The sequence below is a fragment of the Mauremys mutica genome, chromosome 12 (assembly GCF_020497125.1).
Source record: "Mauremys mutica isolate MM-2020 ecotype Southern chromosome 12, ASM2049712v1, whole genome shotgun sequence".
Taxonomy (NCBI): Eukaryota; Metazoa; Chordata; order Testudines; family Geoemydidae; genus Mauremys; species Mauremys mutica.
The window spans coordinates 74,518,846-74,540,243 of record NC_059083.1 but is presented as its reverse complement, the minus strand read 5'-3'; the positions used below and the strand labels follow the sequence as shown (position 1 = coordinate 74,540,243).

Genomic DNA, 21,398 nt, shown 5'->3' with positions numbered 1-21,398 from the left:
CTAATTATGCCCATTAGGAGCTGGATCTGAACTGTTTCTAAGATCAAGGGTGTCCAAACCCTCAAGCCATTGTAAGGAGGGGCCAATGCACCATTCCAGTCTAGAACCAACTTCCCCATGACTTCAGATCGAGAGCTTTGGGTCAACCTGATCTTGAAAATCTGGAAGCATCAAAATATTAGATTAGATGCAGTTTTTCCACAAGATCCACAATGGCAATGGGAGCTTCTGGATACAGAGCATTTTGAAAAATCAGACCCACTTCATTAGGTGCCTAAATGGGAGCTGCTGAAGTCTTTTGACCCATAATGTTCTTGTCTCTACAGACACCTGCCCATTGTCTCCCATCTCTGCTGAAATCTATTAGAAAAATCCCTTTAACTAGGGATCAACGAACTACTTCACCTCAAATAGGACATTCCCTCCCACCCTGAACCTTTATCCGAAATGCAAACTGAATCTTAGAGGTTCAGGAGACCCACATCTCACCAGCAGTGGCTCTGCTATTAGGGGACCATCCCAGAGAAAAGGGAGAAAGAACTCTGACATATACATTTAATATCACAACTATGGTGCATCCCCTTCGCAGCTAGTAATTTACTAATGCAGCTCTTCCAAAGAAAGGATCTCTGCAGGGGCAGCTGTGCCAGTCCCCTGACTTCTGAGGAGCACACTCCCGTAGAGTATTCCCAAAATACCACAAAGAGGCTGCTTTCAGCCCAATTTTCTGCCCCTAGGAGGCTTGGAAAATTGTCAACTTTTGCCCACTGAGCCTAAACTTTGAGGTTTGCCCCTGGCTACTTTTAACACATCCAATACACTGTGACATGCAATTTGCTCAGCCTCCCCGCCCCATATGATTCTCCTAGAGACAAACCACTAATAGAGGTTAACGGAGGCCTTTTAAAAGCCTCCATCAGATTCAGTTTTACAATCCACTTTACTTATAAATGCTGTATTTCTAATGAATTTGGCTTTCAAGATTCACACTTATTTCCTTCCCTCATCCCACACTTCCACAAAGCTCTACAGTGGATATGCGTAGGCTCTCTCCAAAGCACACAGCTCAACATCAATTTCATTTCCCGCATTTGCTTCACATCCTCCTCCTTTTCATATTAACACAGGACCTTCCTGGAGAGCCTCCACTGTCACAAAGGAAAAAACAGTCGTCTTTAAGGTCTTTTCTTTAACCTGGCAGTGGATTTTTAATTTGAAGAATCATAGAAATTACAGATGGAGAAGATCTAATCAATTATCCAGTCCAGCTCCCAGCCAGTGCAGGATTGTTCTCTGTTCAGTACTTTGTCTGCACTAATTTTAAATGTCCCAAGCTCTAGAACGTCCACACTTCCCTTGAGAGAGACCTACCCAGCTGGTAGGTCTCACTCTCAATGCTTCTCCTAATGTTTCTCTTTTCAGCACATAATTCCACCCCTTTGAACTGCACCCAAATAATTCCTCTCCTACCTTGGAATTTATACACTTCAAATATTATTTCTAATGTAAAGGATTTTTTTCAGGAAACTATTACTAATGGGGGAGTTCTATGGCTCGTGTTCCATGGGAGAACAGCCTATATGATCACAGTGGCCCTTCTGGCCTTGGATCAATGAATATTTCAGACCATCATGTCCCCCCAGCTTAGGAGAGTCAATTTCAGATGGTAAGTCGTGTTGCTCATGGGGCAATGACAGGAAGTGAAGCATCTCAACACTGCTGAATGGAGGGATACCAGTAACTGCATTCCCAGTAAATTCTAGCAGTCACGGTGTAGCCCCTTCTGGCTTTCACAGCCTTCGGCGCCAATTACATTACAGCAATGCTGTAGCCTGGCTACAGGCATATAGCAAGAGAAAACACGTTCTATACAACTCTTCGGCCCGCTCCCACAAATACTTACACATGTGCTTAACTTTACTACCATAAGTAGCCACACTGGTTTCAAAGTTAATCAAGTGTATAATGCTTGTAGCATGGGAGCCTAATGTCTCTGTTCAAATCTCTCTCTCCCTCCAAAACACCAAGACCAACTGACACACCAGAAACTTGCGACCTTTCACTTTTGGTTTAGCTGCTGGGAAGGAGGCGTGGAGATGTCTGAGCTGAAAAGAGCCCAGATTTAATTTTCTGAAGTGATTGAATGTTTTTAAAATGTATTTATACCATTTCATAATATTATACATATATATAAATTAAAATGGCCATTTAACTTGACATCTCATGTATCAAGTTTCAGCCATAAGTGATTTGAAACAGCTGAGAAATCATGGCTTAGGATGGAAATTCCTATGCCAAGTTCCACTCTAATAAGCGTAATGATTAGTTGCTAGACTATTTCACTGGAGAGAACATTCTCTCGTCTACTGGTGCATACACCATGTATCAGATGGGCTTAAAATTACACACAAGCTGAGTGTGCTCAGACAGCACCTCTTGTATCCCAGTTGTTAGATTTCAAAATCCTGGCATGGCCCATGACAGCTCATCTAATGGGATGCATGCAGCACTTTGTGGGTCAGCAATGACATGCGACAAGATTCTAGTGAGATGATACCAATGGGAAGGCAATCCACACAAAATTGTTACAATTTACTTGTTTAAGGATGGCCATATGGATAGGGCCCTGTGATGGGTCAGCATGTGGTGCATCTCCACTGAACTCCTCTTCTTCAGAGGAAGAACTTGGCATATAAGTACTGTAAGGGATTCACATGAATGAACCAGGGTTTTCAAGTGCCACAGAGAGTAGCTCTGTTTGCTCAGCTTCTCCCCCTCAAGATATCATGTTATTCCTGACCAAGGCATCTTGTCCTGTTTGTGCAGACAAGAGCTTGTCACGAATTACCACCATTGACTACAAACATGTTCCTCACTTTATACCTCCCTCCTCCCTTGCCCCAACCCATCAACCTTACGCTCCGTCTATGCTGGGGAAATGTGCACCGGATTAACTGCACCAGTGCTGTTACACAAACACAAACTCCCTAATGTAAACACACCACATTAATGCACTGTGAAGTTTGCATCAGTGAGGCCGGCTCTGGTAAGTTCAAGCCCCTTTTACAGTGGTGCAGTGTGTCTACATTGGTTTGTGCCTTAGCTATATTGGCATAACCATGTTGGTGCAAATTTCCTTAATGTAGACAGGCCCTAACGTACGAATCACGCACTAAGCATTATGTGGCAATGGGGCTCACTACCACTGAAAATCTTCCCCATATACAGAATTTTAACAACTCCCATTATAAGTTTCGATAAAGGTTGGGTGCCTACTTGTCACTGGTGTCTTTAAAAATTCCCCCTGATAGGTCCTTCAGTAAACAGTATAATCTCTTCCCGCAAGTATCTCCCAGTGCTGTAGGTTCACCACCACGTGACTGATGCCTCCCCACCCCATCCAAATAGGAGGACAGTATTTGAGACTCACCTATCAATGTTTGTTACACTGTCCCCTGTGCTGTGCAGGCTGTGACAGACTCACTTCCTCTAGCTTAGGCAGAACAAGGAACACACATTGATCAGTGGGTTATATACATCCTCTAGACAGAGGAAGATTATCCCGGGCTTTTAAGGCCAACAGTTTGGATCCTGGACAGGTCCTCACTTACGTGGCAGACACCAGCTCGACTGAACCAGGGACTGAACCAGGGACCTCCAGAGCTAACTCCATGAGTCTTTACAGCTTGAGCTCAAGAGTCAGGCTGTCAAGCTGAAAGTTGTAACAGGCCCATGTTCTCTGTGGCTTAGGCACAGAGGGGGGACATGTGACACACACGCTGACCAGCAGGGTATCTGCCCTGCTTTACAGATTGGTAAACTGAGCACCGAACAATTAAATGACCTGCCAAGGCTGCACGGGAAGTGAGAGGCTGATCAAAGTTTGCCACACTGCATCAGATGTGTGGCCATCTAGATCAGAATCTTCCTCTCCAACAGTGGCCAGCACCAGATGCTGCAGAACAAGGTGCAGGAAATCTTGCAGCCGGAAATTGCGGGATCACCTGTCCCTTGAGGAAGTCTTCTCCTACCCTCTAAGAGCTAGAGATTGGCTTAAAATGAAACATGAGGTTTTATACCCCTTCCAAAACTCTTTCTCCTCTTTCCCCTCCACCCCCCAATATTTACTAGCTCTGGATGTTAGTCAGGAGTAGAACCCAGGAGTTCTGTATTCCCAGCCAGCAAGACAGCCAAAGAGAAATAGAGTGATTTAAGTGCTTTTGCATGGTGGAGCTGAAGGTCATGTGACAAAGGTCCTCCTCTGCCTTGGTGGGCCCTGTGCTTACTGGAGAATTTGCTCACCTCAGATTCACGGCAGCTCTCAGTTTGGCCACGTTTGCTAGTGGCTCAAACCTGCCATTCACTCAGCTAACCTCATCGCTGGCCAGCAGGGGGAAATGCAAAGAGAACAATCTCCGCAGTCTCTGCTGATCCACCTAGTGGGTCGGGGGACAGGCCAGGGAATTCCCCTCTGGTGTGACCCACAGTCCAGGACAGCTCCTCCTGTATCCAATAGGGAGTTGGGGGGGAACCCAGGCGCACCCTCTGCTCCGGGTTCCAGCCCAGGGCCCTGTGGATCACAGCTGTCTACAGTGTTTCTTGTGACAGCTACAACTCCCTGGGCTACTTCCCCATGGCCTCTTCACAACACCTTCTTTATCCTCACCACAGGACCTTCTTCCTGATGCCAGATAGCATTTGTACACCTTAGTCCTCCAGCAGCACACCCTCTCACTCTCAGCTCCTTGCATGCCCCTCACTGACTGAAGTGAGGTCCTTTTAAAACCAGGTGCCCTGATTAGTCTGCCTGTCTTAATTGATTCTAGCAGCTTCTTAATTGGCTCCAGGTGTCCTAATTAGCCTGCCTGCCTTAATTGGTTCCAGCAAGTTCCTGAGTGTTCTGGAACCACCCCTGTTACTTTACTCAGGGGAAAGGGACCTGCTTAATCTGGGGCTAATATATCTGCCATCACTCACCTGTAGCCATCTGGCCCGACCCTGTCACAGTCAGCCATGAAGTTAATAATTAAGCTGGGTTGAGGGATGGTGCCAGAGGCTGCCTTTCTCCAGCAGGTATCATTCAGAGAGCGCAAAGGAGAGAAGATACTGGGCTAAAAAACCTGAGTGTTTTCTACACTGAATATTTGCAGGTTAGAAAGAACGAGAAGATCCGCCCAATGGAAATTGCACCTGGCTGGGGAAACTGTGAAGATACAGATTCCAGTTTTTACAGCAAAGGTCTTTTATACATAAAATGGTTATTGGAAAGGGAATGGTGGTTTAGTGTCTAGGGTAAGACTTCATCGGAGACGTGACTCATTTGGGCAACCTTGGGGTTTACTTGGCAGTGCCCCTATAATCACAGATTTGGGGTTTATTGCGCTGTCGTATTACACCCAGTGACTGCAGTGCAACGTTTATATAATCCTTCCGTACAGACTATCAGCCTATTTAAATAGAAGCACAGACCCCAGGAAGTCAGATAGTAGGAAACTGGAGATATGATTTATAGCCTTTTCATGACTGCGCTACAAAATATTCCCAAGTACCATTAAAAAAAAAAAAGAAGAGGGCTTAAATCATTCCCCACTCCCCATTATCTTGCAGACGGGATATGGTATGCAACTCCTTAAAAGCTCATCCCATCAAAGATAATAAAATCATCATGGTGATAGTTGATCCACCAAAAAAGTCAATAGATTAAATCTAATGTTTTCTCCTTTTTTTATTAGCAGCTTTTCACTGATACAGAACCCCTCCCCCGCTTGTGATTCTCAAACCAAGTCTGACTAAGTATAATAACCAAGTGTCACACACACCATGGACACTGCATCGCTGAACAATGATCTTGTAGGAAGCAGATCAAGATACTGTACGGCAGCAGGCCCGACGACAATAATTCGGGGTTCCAGGGCAGAACAGTCAATGGGCCCCCATGTACACACAAGCCACACCTGTGTGGACGTGGTCTGCCTGACATTTGGGCAGTGCTGCGCCTGTGCTGGCTGGTGTCCAGCGAGCTGCCGGCTGCCCTGCTGGGTTTGCTCTTCCAGTGCCGCCAGGGCTTTCATATGCCCGCCCGGTAGGGGTGCCGACTGTCTAATCACGCAAACCCAAAGACCCTTGCCCCGCCCCTTCCTTGAGGCCACACCCCTGTCCCGCCCCTTCACCAAGGCCCTGCCCCTGCTCACTCCATCCCCCCTCCCTCTGTCGCTCGCTCTCCCCTCCCTCCCTCACTTTCACCAGACTGGGGCACGGGGTTGGAGTGTAGGAGAAGGTGCAGGCTCTGGGAGGGAACTTGGGTGTAGGAGGGGGTGCGGGCTCTGGGAGGGAGTTTGGGTGCAGGAGGGGGTAAGGGGTGCGGGCTCTGGGAGGGAGTTTGGGTGCGAGGTGCAGGCTCTAGGCTGGGGCAGGGGTTTGAGGTCAGGAGGAGGTCAGTGCTTATCTTGGGCAGCTCCCGAAAGCGACCGGCACACCCCTCTGGCAGCAGCTCCTAGGCGGGGGACTCAGAGGGTCTCCGTGCACTGCTGCCTGCAGGCACCGCCCCGGCAGCTCCCACTGGCCGCAGTTCCCAGCCAATGGGAGCTGCGGAGTTGGCGTTGGGCCAGCGGCACGTGGAGACCCCCTCCCTTCCGGGCCGTTCCGGTTGCTTCCGGCTGCTTCTGGGAGTGGTGCGAAGTGAGGGCGGGCAGGAAGCCTGCCTTAGCTCTGCTGCGCTGCTGGTGGTGGTGACCAGGGGCCCCTGGACCCTTTTAAATCACCTGGGCCCCTGGGCAATTGCCCTCTTTGCCCCCCTCCCCCCACGGGCAGGCCTTCTGTAAGGTAAAAAAGAAAGCTAGAAGCACAGAAAAACAAACCAACCAACACACAGAAAGCTGTATTCTACAGCCAAAAGCAGAACTCCTATAAAATGCCTCACCTCATCCCTTTACAGACACCTCACTTTAATGTTGCTCACAACTGAACCCTGCTTGCCCCAAACAATTGCTGCAATGCTCAAGAAAATCCCTCATCTGAAGCTACTGTCAGGGCCGCCCAGAGGATTCAGGGGGCCAGGGGCACAGCTGGGGAGCGGACATAAAAAAGGGCGCCACACGCTGCAGCGTTTGTAATCACCGGGTGGCGCTTCGAGTCTGTGGTGGCAGCGGGTCCTTCACTCGTTTCGACTCTTCCGCGGCGGGTCCTTCACTCACTCCGCGTCTTCGGCAACACTGAAGGACCTGCCGCTGAAGACCCAGACTGCCACCGGGTGAGTAGCCAGGGAAGAGGTTCTTGCCCAGGGCTCGCAGGGCCCCTGTGGGGCCCAGGGCAAATTGCTCCATTTGCCCCCTCTCTGGGCAGCCCTGGCTACTGTGCACAGGCATATGCTGGGTGACATTCTGGCTCCTCTGAAGTCAATGGCAAAACGCCAATTAACACCAATAGAACCAGGAGCACAATAACACCCTTGGGAACCAAAGCAAATCAAGCTACACCTCTGAACTGGTCCAGAGGTGGGTGGGTGGATTCAGATCCTAGGTTTGGTCCATTTCCAATCTGAACATTCCCAGGAAACTGGCCTGGTGTTGATCAAAAAGAAGATCAAGAGGTGGCTTGATTACAGAGTACAAATACCACAACAGAGAGAAAATATTGGATTACCAAAGGCCTCTTTAATCTAGTGGAGAAAGGCATAACAAGAAAACAAAGGCTGCAAGTTACAGGCAGATAAACTCAAATTAGAAATAAGGCACACATTTTTAGGTGGGGGGGATTATTAGCAATGGGAACAAATTACCAAGAGAAGTGGTGGATTCTCCATCGCCTGACTGGATGACATGCTTTAGTCAAACACAAGTTATTGGGCTCCATATGGGAGTAACTGGACTAAATTCTGTGGTCTGTTTTAGGCAGGACTTCAGACTAGATGATCTAATAGTCCCTTCTGGACTTAAAAAATCTATGAAAGCACTCACACTGCTTACCAGAGCTAGGCAGGACAGAGCCCTGTTCTTAGCAATGTGCTACCACCAGGGTAATGGGGGCGGGGGGTGTTAGCCATGTGATTTGGAAAGCATCTTAGGAAAAATATAAGTGCATATATACAAAGCTTCTAAAGCAGGTCAGACAGAAGTCACTGGGGGAGACCATGCAGTTAGTAGTTAGAGCGTGGCTTGAGGCAGGGAGCTGGGGAGCATGCCACATCTCTCAGGACATTCTCAGCACGGCCTGGATCCTGTGTCATGTGTGCCTACTGGCTCTGCAACACTCCCCCGCGGGAGCCATGTCCCACCCCTTTAAAACTAACAACATGCGGAAAGTTCAACTTGGAAAAATCCTTTCAGAAACCAAAACAATGTGAACTTTTCATTTGCAACAGAGCTAATAGCGGGGGTGAGCAGCTATCGCCAAGATCTCTGGACGGGGAAAACAGAAGAGCTCAGAGAGGCTGCTTTTATGATTCCTTTCAGTGGCGTAAGTTGCCAACAAAAGGTTTTGTCCAAAGAACAATTGTCAACAATGCATGACCCTGAAAAAATGCAGAGGGAAAAGGTTACGAATTTCCAAGACGACAATGTATTTTAAGGGCTATAAAACGACGTGCTGCCCAGAGCCTTTTACAAACCAAAAGGAAAACACGACAGAATTTCACAGAAGCAGCCATCTATCTATAGAACTCTGGAACCAATCGATAGAATTCTGTAACCAGGATGTAACTTTCCATTAAATTCTAGAGACTGCTTTAAAAATCCAATAAAGGACACAATTCTCTATTCAATTTGATCTGTTTTTAGGGTCATTTCAATAGAACTCTATTTTTTATTTTCAGTTTAACGCTACTGGTTTCCATCCTTACTAAGTTTTACAGGAGTTTTCCAAAAGGGAACGATCCCAACAAAACCTCATTAAATTCCCCAATCCACCAAAAAGTCCTATAGAATTTAATAGTGATTACGGCCCCAGTCCAGGAAACAGTTAAGCATATGCTTATTTTTAAATACATGCTTATGTATCATTGAGTTCCAGTCAAATAGCTGCTTGAGTGCTTTGTTAAATCAAGGCCTGAACCAACAAGACCTATGACATTTTTTTAAAAAAATAGTATTAAGTATTTCAAGAGATCTTTTCTATGGGTTTTATGAGCAAACCTACAAAATTCTATAGCCAGGCTATTGATGTCTGTTCCATTCTATATGGTGATTCATAAAACCTATAGAATAGTTATTTTCTATTAAATTCCATAGGATCTTTTCCATAAGATTGCCCAGAGCAGCACATTTTAAAAAGCACACTAACGGTTAAATTTCAGGAACCAAATTTTGGCCCTCCATTTCTGCCTGCAGAAGGGTGCAGTGAAATGCTACCAAGGCAGAAATATTTTGCTCTACTATCTAGCCAGCCATGGGCCTTGGTTCAGATGCCCCCACAGCTCACTTAGGCCAGGACCCTTAAGTCTTGTGGCTCAGTGCTGGAAGATGCTACAGGGAGCCAGCAGAATGTCAACTCCATTGATTTTGGAGGAGCTAGGGGCGGTTCTCCTTCTGGCTGGGGCTTTTTACACGTACAAGCATAGCTGGATGTCTGACAGTGAATGTTATTTCTACAGCACTCAAAGCCTGCTAGAGCAACTAGACTGTGTGACCTCAGGGGAGTTGCTTCACCTGTCTTTCCCCTTCCACATTTTGTCTGTCTTGTCTAAACTGGAAGCTCTTCAGGAAAAGGACGGTTTCTCTTACTATGCATGGACAGCACCTAGCCCATTAGGGCCCTGATCTCTGTATATTACTCATAGCAAATTCGGATACAGCGACCCCCCTTCATTGAAGAGGGAACTATCCCAAACCAGCCTTTCCTTCTCCCTCTCTGATGACCACCGGGCATGCGTCACTGTCATGCATGAGCAGGAAGAGCAGAGGCCACAGATGCTACCCAGCCTTTTCAGCTTGGTTTATTTATTTGCTTTCACAGAGAACAAGTTGCTGTTGGAGGCTGCCAGTGCATGGCCTGGGCAGTTCAGAGGAGAAAGGGTGGGGAGCAGGAAGGCTGCTGGGCTGTTTCCCTGGAGGAGGAACCATGCTGGCGCCAGGGGTGCTGGAACAATTTGTATAGTAGGGATGCTGAGAGCCATTGAACCAAACTGTAAACCCTGTAAATGATGGAAACCATTTCAAGCCAGGGGGTGCAGCAGCACCCCCAGTTCCAGCACCTATGGCTGGCACCTGTGAATCTCGGATTAGGGTGATTTGATTATTGTTGTACAGCTGACACAAGGTTAAAAAAAATGCCTTTTGCTAGGCTTTGCCTCCTCTGAGAAGCCACTGAAATCTAGACACTAACTGGGGACACTGATCCCAGACCTGGGCAACAAAGGATCTGGTTTAAATTAGTGGATACATTGTGCTCGAAGCAAAGATGCTGCATCAGCTTAAAGTTACTACAACGCTACAGCTAACTATTTATTTTGGAACCCACTGTATTGCGTTTCGTAAATCACACCGAGGGCTGTTACTAGGAACTTGCCTGACATTCCCAGGGAGTTGAAATAGCCAGTCCCTTCCAGAGACAGCTATTGCCCACAACCCTCCTTGCTCCACACAGCTTCTTTCCATAATCATCAAAGAGCTGGGACAACACAATGAAACAATATCTGGTATTTCTGCCACATCTTCCACTGGAGGATCTCAGCCAGTAGTTACTAGTGTTAAGCAAGCCACAGAAGAGGTAAGTAGCTATCATCTCCCTTTAACATACAGGAAATCAGGCCCAGAGAGTCGAAGGAACTTGCCCATTTCTTGCACAGCAAGGACTAGAACCTAAGTCCACTGGACTTTTAAACCTGCACTTTATCTACTAGCCCATGCAATACACAGAGACACGGATGGAAAAGGCCACGTCTACTGCAGACACTTGCTGGTATAGCCACGTGATGTTGTGCTTTCACCAGTACAGCTTATTTTGTTCAGGGAACTGGTGTGAGCTATACCCGCAAAAGCACTCTTCTGCAGGTATAAGCTGTACCCAACAAAGCTTTTCTAGCGCACACTAGGCCTTCGGCTGAAATTACCTTCCTTAGATAGTCATGGCCCCATGATATGCAAGATATGCAAGTTGCTTTGTATCACTCCTCTACTTTGTAACATAGCAGAAGCCAGGCTGCTCCCTCCCTGGCTCTGCTGCCATGTCTGAGGAGGAACCTGGTGCGGCTCGCAGGTTGCCTGGTTTGTCTGATGTAACAAATCTGTCCCAAGTTTCCAGAGAGAAAAGAAAGAATGCTTGGCCGGGAAGCAGAGACTCCATCTCTACGGGGATCCGTAGCCCTGCTGCTCAGCATTGTTGGAATCGCAGGACGCGGTGTGAAAAAGTTGACCTGCGAGGTTTCTGGCTGCCAAAGGCAAGTTGTGTTCAACCCAGTAAATAAGGTCTCAGCTGTAATTACTTTCTGGATCATCTCATCTCTGAAGGTAGCAAAGTTAGTTAAACAGCTTTGGGCTTTATCTACTCCTGCAGCTGTTGCTGTTTGTTTACAGCCAGCACTTTCATTGTGTACTTTCAGTGTCTCCTCTATGCCAGAGAAAACCAACCGGATAACAAAAATATACAAAATACATACTCGTTTTCCCAGCAAGCAGCTTTTCTTCCCAGTGTCTCAGACAGAGAAAAAGCCACTTGTGATTGCTTTTTGCTGTTCTTTGCGGCTTCTTGAAAACATGTTCTTTTATAAATAAAATATGTATATGATGCAGTATTATGTTTTATACATACTCAATGTGATTCTCATACATATAGATGAGAAATCATTCAAAATGATTCATTTACCTGATAATTTTCACTCTGTTTGTGAACTACATCAGCAGACTTCAATGTTCTAGAATTTATTCATTATTCTGAATTGTTTGCTGAATAATTTCTAGGGATAATTTTGGGTTCTGTAGATTATTCCAAAGCAGACTGTTGCAAGTTTTCACTATTTGAAATTCAAGCAGGGCATGTGGGTAATATTTATGGTCCCTTATTGGATGAATAACTAAGTTTTCAGTGTGATACTGAATTCTAAATGTGGCTTTTTGTGAATATCCTCTAAGATTTGCTTAGAGATCACTATTTACACAAACATTCCAGAACCAAAAAGCTTGTTTGTTAGAATATATCCAGAAAATAAATACAGAAAGGATAAAAAGTTTAAACAATATGTTTAAAGAATATGAATGAAAGTTAGTAGAATTTGCCCACCCATCATATTACACAGACACCCATGTTTTTCAATTATGCATTTGATTTTTTTTTAAGATGTATATAATGCCACTATCCTAGTTTCTCTGGGCCCATATATCATATGTAATGGTGCTCTGGCTGGATTGCACCCAGGACATGTAGCTCCAAACTGCAGGCCTCTACCACTTAAACTAACATGGAAGCTGGAAGCAATTGCAGGTGGATAGCTTTTATGTAGTTGAGCCACTAGAGGGGGACAAATACAGTTGACCATCATCAAACGCACACACTGACAAACATCAACTTAATTCAAGTGAAACCTGCTCCCAGGTTACCCCATAGCATACAGCTGCCACTCTCAAGGAAGAGTCTAGTTTAAAAGATGAGCTTTAAAGCAGGCTCTGAAGGTCATGCCAGTTTTGGCTTCGCTGGACCAACCAGTGAAGCAAATTCCAAAGCAGAAGGTGCTCCACCAAAAAAGTGCTTCCATTAGTCCCTGCAGACCAAACCTTGGGGACATTAGAAGAAGCTGCCTGGCTGATCTGAGAGGTGGTATGTAAGGGGAGAGGTAGGCTGTAATCCAGCCAGGACTGGAATGGGTCAGGAATTTTCTGACAAAACCTGTTTTCATCAGAAAATACAGATTTGGACCTAAAGTATTTTGGGAAAACTTATCAGGTTTGACAAACCACAGACGGGTTTCCTGCCAGACTGCACGGTGGGCTTCCGTGGAGCCTGGGCTTCTGGGGTATGTGGCCCCACCATGAAGAGTGCCCCAGAGTCAGAGACACCAGAGCTTCCAAGCTTCCTGCCACAGAGCCAGGAAGCCCAGTCTCTAACTTGGACTCAGTTCCTGGCTCTGCAGCAGGGAGTCTGGCAGCCCTGGGAGCCCCATGTACTGAGCTGCTGCCGTGGTCTGTGAAAGCTGCAGGTGTCTAGCACCTCTCGGTATCAGGCCATAAGTGCATACCCGGGCTCTGTTACAGCCCATCAAGATAAACAGATCCCTGATTTCTGATTGTTTATGTTTTGTGTCACTGCCAACATAGATCGAGGCTCCACTGTGCTGGGCACTTAGAACTGACGATCTACAGAGACCAGACACACAGAGGACAGCAGGAGAAACACAGCGGGGTGGAAAAGATGGGCCAAAGTTGCAATGGCAGAGCTGGGAATAGAACCCAGGTCTCCTGATCCCCAGCCCAGTGCTCGACTTCTTGTCTGAGGGGCTTTTTATTTGACTTTCAGACTCCAAGTGACAGCAAGTGTCACACCAGCCCAACCTCCCTGTGGGCAAAGTTTGTGAAGAAACCTGGGAGCTGCTTTTGTGACACGCAGGAACCCAGGGATCTCCATCCTTCTTCATTCCCTACATTAGCAACCACATCAGACATGGCCCCTGAAACCTGCCCCACCTGTGACTAGAGCTCTGTTAGTGCCATTTTGGCTCTGGCTCTTGCTGCTAATAAAGTTACAGTAACGTGGATTTGTTTGGGAGGCCCCACAAGAAACGAATCAATAATGTTTTAACAGTTCAGAGTGTTCACTCATAAATATTGATAGAAAAAACACCCAGCCACACTCAAAGTCCCGGCGGTGATGTGTATAACAGATGATCTATGTTTCCCTCCCCCCAGATTCATCACCACAATCTTTGAAAGCAGATCAATTCATCACACTAACTAATCCACAGAAATAGGAAAATCAATCCTCAGACGAAAATAAAATACCTCTGCTTTTTGCTCATTACCCAACACAAGGTATTTACTTATTACTGCACCAGTCTTCAGTGCTGTGAGTAATTCCCTACACAAGACTGCAACAACTGTATCCAGTCTAGACTTCAAAGTACTTTAATGGACTACAAGGACACTTACATGCAAGGACTTCAACGCAGGTACTATCTGTCTACAAATAGCTAAAATGGAACGTGTATGATAAAGCGCTCATTGGCATAATTCTTGGTGCCATGCCAGGTTTTCCTTGATAATAAGAAAAACGGCTCTCCAGTGGGTGATGGGTTCTCCAGAGTTCTCCAGACTCCTAGTGCTAGCTCCATCAATCACATTTGCTTTGTGTCTGGATGGACTAAGCATGCTGGTTGGTAGTCAGGTTCTAATCCCACCGCTAACAACAATTCACTGTGTGGCCTTGGGCAAGTTACTTCACCTCTCTGCCTCACTTTCTCTCCATCTATAAAAGGAGTTTAATGATACTTGCCCCCAAAAAGGTGTTGTGTGGCTTAAGTAGTAAAATGCTCGCACAGAACTTTGAACACATGAAACTGTATACGGGTGTGAAGTATTATCATTTACCATGGAACATGGGGTATTACTGACCACTCCATCCATGAGCCTTCAGGTGGTGGGGATAGGTGGTCACTCATCAAACCCACAACATTCAGTTTTATTGCTGCTGCATTTCACGGTGTACATAAAACCACACAAGGAGCTGCTAAGACGGCATGATTAAACCCAACAGATCTATTTCAGTGCCTCATCCTAAGGTAATTTCACCCCCCCTGCTCACCCACAGCCGAGGGTATGAACTGGATGCCTGATAGCTCAATGCTGGTATGCTTTTCCCGTATTTACTGAACTCAGGCACTACAGGATACACAGAGGGAGCCTGCAGCCTAAACTGAGAAAACAACAGGTAAGTAATAAAATGGAGGGATTGCTGGTGGGCCAAGAGAAACGTCCCCTAACAACAGTCCCACTCTGCAGCAGGACCATGTAGCACCTTTGAGCAGGGCCTCCAAGGCATTTTAACAGGCATCACTAAGGTGAGGCAGGAGCGCACTATTACTCCTATGTTACTGATGGGGAAACCAGAGCACAAAGAGATAATGGGAGCAGGATTGCACCTTTTGGAGTCAGTGGCAACACTTCAATGGTGCAGGATCCAAGCTCTTCACCCCTGCACCAATGGAGTAAATGAGAGCTTGCCACTGGCTTCATTGTGTGCCAGCCCATGCCCTAACCTGCCTCTTCCCCCTCACCATTCGGCTGCAACACCTATAGTCAGTGCATCCCATCTTTGCCACCCGCCATGTTCTCCACACTGCTGCTGCTGTCAGGAGAGGAGGCGGAGGGGAAGAGAGAGTCCAAGCAGGCGGTGATGGTGGAAGCAGGGCAGAATGTGTAACGTAGCCAGAGCTAGTGAAACTAGTGAGTGTGTTTGTGGTGGGAATTGGAGGAATTGTGGATGGAGGTTTCCTGATGAGCAGGCGACACAGGAAACGTGCCCCAGCCCTAGCTGCGATAAAAGGAGATGTCCTATTTCCTCAGGGCTCAACTGGTATAAAGGGGCTCGTACCCGACACCAGGAGGCACAGATGCACAGATAGCAAACCTCACAGTAGCTTTTAACCTAGGCCTGGGTGGACCAGGACAGCTGCCGGTTTCAGCTTCAGAGTCTGGGCTGGCCCGTCTCCCCCTGGTTGGGTTGCTTGCTGGTTTTATTTTAACATCAGGCAGCCGCACTGGTCATTTTCACAGTTTACGCCAGTTCCTACGCTGGAGAATTATTACTGCTCAGTGCCTCATTAGCAACATTCTTTGGTCAGATGGGATCCACACAGGCTTAGAATTTTTTTTATAGCGTGTGAGATTCCTATACCTACAGCTACCCAGAGAGAAATCTACCTTTGCACAAAACACATCATGCAGTATATTGACTGACATGTCGAGAGAGACTGAGAGTGCACGACAGAAATTAAAAGGAGAATCTTTACTGTCAGCCGAGAACCCCCGGGAGGGGCAGTTTGCCTAAGAAGGCAGGTCTCTCTGTGCACATGGGCAGATGAGAGCTGAGCGGTGGGAACCAGCTTGTCAAAAAACACAGTTTCTTCCACTTGTTTTCACAGCAGTAGCTGTTTATGGAGCACGAGACTATTTCTAGCACTGCCTGTGTGACCCTGGTCACAAACAGATCCCATAGCCAGAGGCCAGCAAGTGAGACAGAAATAAAGGGTAACATTTTCAGAAGTGCCCAGATGACATAGAAACCTAAATCCTATTTTCAAAAATGACGTAGATGCCTAGACCTCACTGAACGTCAATGGAACTCAGGGTCCCAAGTGCCTACGGGTGTGTCTACACAGCAAGGGAAGGTGTATTGTAGTATGGGTAGGCGTATGCAGGCTAGCTTTAATTAGGTAACAGAAGTAATGAAGACATTGCAGTTCAGGCTTCAGCAGAGGCTACCTGAGTACATCCCCAGGCTCCCCACAGGTTCTAGTCAGGTTGCCAGCCCACGCTGAAGCTCAGGCTGCCACGTCTATGATACTATTGTTACCTGCGCAGGTGAACTTACCCATGCTCCAATCACACCTCAGCTGCAGACACAGCCTAGGTCACTTTTGAAAATGTTACCCATGTCCCAGGCCCCTCTGCAGTGGGAATGGAACCACACGATCAGTTTTCAGGGCCCATGGGGTATGGCTGACAAAAGCCCTCGGCATCCAATTGGGACAATCACGATTTCCGCTCACAGACACCTAGGCGGAGAGAGGAAATCCTAGGGCTGGGGATATCTGAAATAAAAAAGAACCTTTTTTTCTTTAATTATTCGCCATCCTGCACAACAGGTCACCATGAGCAGTCCCGACTGGCAGTTTCGAGTCTGGAAATCAGTCCCACAAGAGTTTATTGCAAACATGCAGCCCTGCAGCCTGTCTCATCAGAACCCAAGCAGCCTGGTCAACTATCTCACCTAAGCAAACGCTGAGAGTTGTTGGCTTCTGTGCTTCCCCTGAAAGTGTGAAACTCCCGACAGGCTGCCAACCCTCCCGAACATCTGAAAGCTAAAAGTGCAGATGGAGGGGAAGGAATGTTCCAAGGGGAGCACCTTCTAACTCCTTTAAAACACACACAGCGGGGGATTTTCAGAAGTGCCCGGCACTGGCCTAACTTTGTTTCCATTAAAGTTGATGGGAGCTTTACCATCAACTTCAGAGCTCAGCTACCACTGAGCGCTTTTGAAAACCCCACCCAGAGTTTGCGGAGGGACCCAGCAAATCTTTGCTAGAAACGGAACGGCTGCTCCTCTTTGCTTAACATTTTACGTCAGAAGCAAAGCCAACGTCTAGGACTGAGATCTGCTCCTCCTGGTGGCTCACTTACCAGGTTGACGAAGTCCTGGTAACAGATCTTCCCATCTGAATTATTGTCTGCCAAGGCCAAGAGAACCTCCAGTTTGTGTGGGTCCAGCTCAGAGCCGTGTCTTTGGAGGAGGTTTCGGAATTTCTCAGTGCTGATGTAGCCAGTGCTCTCGGGGTCAAACTGAGAGGGAGAAAACAAAGCAAGAATTATTTCCTCAGCATTACACAACACCTACAATGCTGACCTCCTAAGGGTTCAGCCTCAGCCGCAGGCCCAGCAGGGATGGCAGCAGCATTGCTGCTGAGTGCCATGTTGCCATGCAAGCCATCACAATTTTATCACTTTTGCTGGTAGCATTGTGGGATGCACAGGTCTCTGCTCCAAGGGACGGAGAGAATTCTTCTACCACCATCCAATCAGTACCAGACAACCAGTTATAGTAGCTGTGGGGACACTGTCTTGGATGTAGCCTCTGGGCTGGAGAATGCCAAGGTTATGTCTGCCTGAGATAGGGAAGGATGCTCCAGGTAAACATGAAGGGGAGAGTATGAGGAGAACAGATCAGTGGGCAGGAAAGAAAACCTCTGCATTTCCCTAGGGAGCAGCCTTAAGTCTTTGGTTGCTGGTAGCTTGGTATGATCACCTCATCTGTGATCAGGACACGTGAAAACTCGACTAGCTAGAAATGAGGAGGGGCACTGCCCTTGTGAATGGAGACCAAGCCAAAACTGCCAGCAAACAGAGACATAACCCCAAAACTCTAATACCTGCAGGGTTGCTAACGTCTGCGTTCTAAAGTTAATTCCAAATCCCAACTGCAAGGCAAGAGGGGTTATGAGGACAAAGGAACCTCCCTGAATGAGCTCTGTATTCAGGTACCACAACCCCCTTTTCATTCTGATCTAGTTCAGTGAGCAAATGTGTCCAATTAATGTTCCCATCAGCCTCTTCATTCAAGCTCCTTTTACCTACAGCCTTTGCCTTGTCCTACACATCCACAGATCTCTCTTGGCATCTGCATTTCGAAGTAAACACAACACACCCAGTCTCAGCAGGTACTGCTCTATTTGGCCAGTAGATGCATTTAATTGAGTGGTCGTTTCTGTTCATGCTTTTATTTGTAAAGTTAAAACTAACTGTCAACACTTGCTCCTGTCAGGCAGGCAGCCAGATGGCTTATGCAGATTTTCAGATTCCTTATCCTGTCAAATACTGGGCAAAGAACTACACAGCTTGCATTTCTTGTTGATCACTTTCACCCTAAACGATCTTGCACCGCTTGAAAAATATTACCCACATCACCCACCCCTGAAACGTGGGCGCGTCCCTGGGAGTGGAACAGAGTAGCCATTGAAAACCACGCTCAACGATAACAAACAGATCTGGATGAGCAGAGAACAAAAATGATTCAAGGGCTGGAAAATCTGCCTTACACTGAGAGACTTAAGAAATTCAATCTAATCTCTCCAAGAAAAAGTTAAGAGGTGACTTGATCACAGCCTCTCGGTAACTACATCAGAAGATTTCTGATAGCAGAGGCCTCTTTAATCTAGCAGACGAAGGCATAACATGATCCTGAAACTAGACAAATTGAGACGAGAAAGAGGTGGCACTTTTTTAACAATGAAGGCAATCAACCATCGGAACAATGTACCTAAGACGGTGGTGTGTTCTCCATCACCTGACGTCTTTAAATCAAGACTGGATGTCTTTCTAAAAGTTATGATCTAGCTCAGCGGTACTCAAACTGGGGACCCCGAAGTGGGTCACGACTCCCATTTTAATGGGGTCACTCGGACTGGCGTTAGACTTGCTGGGGCCTGGGGCTGAAGCCAACACCCCAGGCCCAAAGCCGATGCCTGAGCCTCACTGCCCTGGGCTGAAGCTGATGCCCGGAGTCATTCAGCCCTGAGTGGCAGGACTTGGGCAGGGCTCAGGCTTCGGTCCCCACTTCTGGGGTCATGTAATAATTTTTGTTGTCAGAAGTGGCTCACGGTGCAATGAAGTTTGAGAACTGCTGACTAGCTCAACCAAAAGTTAGGGGTTTGCTACAAGAAATAATGGGTGAGGTTTTATGGCCTGTGTTTTACAGGTCAGACAAGGTGATCAAAAGGTCCCTTTTGGCCTAGAAAACTCTATGAAAAAAATAGTGTTCTCAAGTGACTCTACAGAGAGTAAGAGAGAGATTATCGGTCTCAGTTCATTCATTAGTACAGGTCTGAGCTCACATGGTCTGCCTCAAGCCAATCACTTATCCTGAGGAGATGGGACTGGAAGCATTGCAAACCTTAAGATTTACAATGTCATTAACAAAAATTAAGGGTGAATCGCAAGATAATAGTGTAAGAAATCTTTGGCTGCCTAAGGTTTCTCAGTTATTACCAGGATGCACCCCATGATCATCTGTAGCTTTACAGCAACAGCAGGGATTGAACGCAGACACTCCTATTCTAAAAAGTACAGGACTCTTCTGTAACAGCCAAAGGAGAATCTCCTTCGTCCGTCCGTTAGCAGGACAACACTGACACAGTAGAGTAGTTCTGACTCTGTCCAATAGATGGCAGTCATGCAAACACATAACAGCATGGACACACTGGCTAGCTCATTGTAAGAACGCTGGATGGAAAATATCCCGAGAGCACAGGAAAGTCCAAAAGAGAATGTGAGAGACTGTCATCTGCCGCCTTCCCAGCTTCAAACCTGGTAGATAAACAAAAAAACATAACCAACCCCTTGTACCCCACTGCCCCCCAAACCCATTCCCCATCTTGGGGTTTCCTTGCTAAAGGCTATTTTCCCCCTTTACAAATAATGGGCTTTGGCAAAATGGAGGCAAAGTCAAGTCGTTTTAAAGAAAAATGATTCTCAGTTTAAATTACAGAGAACCGTATCCGTCAGGACAGACAAAGGGTCGTTGACAGACTGTGGCAAGCATGGTAGTTTGGGTTTGAAGGGAGGAACCGTTTTAATTTGCTCTGTGCTTGTGTGAGCTCCCACACCTCCAACCAAATTTTGCTTTGAGTTTTGTTGCTTTAAACCAATATAAAATCTCTACGTGAAACACAGCTCAAATCACCAACTGCTACCTGGTTTGAGGTCAAAACTAGACATGGGCCCAAGCCACCAAGTTTGGATATGAGCTTTGGATATGAGCTTTGGCTATGAGGTGTTTGGATCTATGGTTTGCTTTGACCCATTAGAGAGGAAGAAACCAAGTGTGAAGCGCAGGCCTGGTTCTGAATTTATCCAATGGGAACGTAGCTTAAGATCTGCCCAATACTTTAACCATGAACCTCTTTGAACTGTATGATGAATCCAGCCTAAATTTCTGGTTCATAACAGGACCCCAAACCAGACAAGTTGTTATAAGTTTCACACGACAGACCTATCCTTGAGCAATTCCAAGTAACATTACTGAGTGTCATCATTCCAGCTGGCCAACAGCAATGCTGGTGCGCTCAACTGTCCCCTCTTCGCCTCCTCGTGGAAAGGCCATGTCTGATTTTGGGGCTTCCAGCCAATGATTAAAAGGCCTGAGAACGAGGAGACACCTTGTGGTCAGATGGTAATTTTCAGAAGAAAAGTTTGAGCTAGAACAAGGAATCTGAACTCCTTAGCAAGGGGTACATCCAGAATAACTGCCCTATCGGCGGGTAGCGATCGATTTATCGGGGATCCATATATCGTGTCTCATCTAGACGCGATATATCGATCCGCAAAGGCGCTCCTCGTTGACTCCGGAACTCCACCAGAGCGAGCGGCAGTAGTGGAGACGACGGGGGAGCCACAGACGTCGATCCCGCGCCGTGAGGACGGGAGGTAAGTCGGAATAAGATACTTCAACTTCAGCTACGGTATTCCCGTAGCTGAAGCTGCGTATCTTACATCGACACCCCCCCCAGTGTAGACCAGGCCAAGGTGGGGAAGTTTGCATGTCACAGTTCCTCAGCTCAGGTCTGTCTTTAGTTTTCAGTCAGACAACTTACACAGAGCCAGAAGTGTCTTCTGCAGTAAATGAAACACTCAGGCATTGTGAACGAGACGGAATGATCCCCTCTGGACTTGTTAATTGAAAAGTTGCTTCTTTTTGGACATCGGAGA

At 46.8% G+C, this 21,398-nt stretch overlaps 1 protein-coding gene across 6 annotated transcripts in view; it reads right to left on the bottom strand.

Moving 5' to 3' along the window:
• The window catches only part of RHBDL3 (rhomboid like 3), a 118,954-nt gene that overhangs the window by 41,130 nt on the left and 56,426 nt on the right, over positions 1 to 21,398 (bottom strand). For 5 of the 6 annotated variants that reach the window (XM_044983727.1, XM_044983724.1, XM_044983726.1 and 2 more), the window contains one exon: positions 17,319 to 17,477. In XM_044983727.1, coding sequence (XP_044839662.1) covers positions 17,319 to 17,477 — 159 coding nt within the window. Of the gene's footprint in view, positions 1 to 17,318; positions 17,478 to 17,940; positions 17,996 to 21,398 lie in introns of those variants that run through there. The other variant, XM_044983728.1, reaches the window with a different exon arrangement.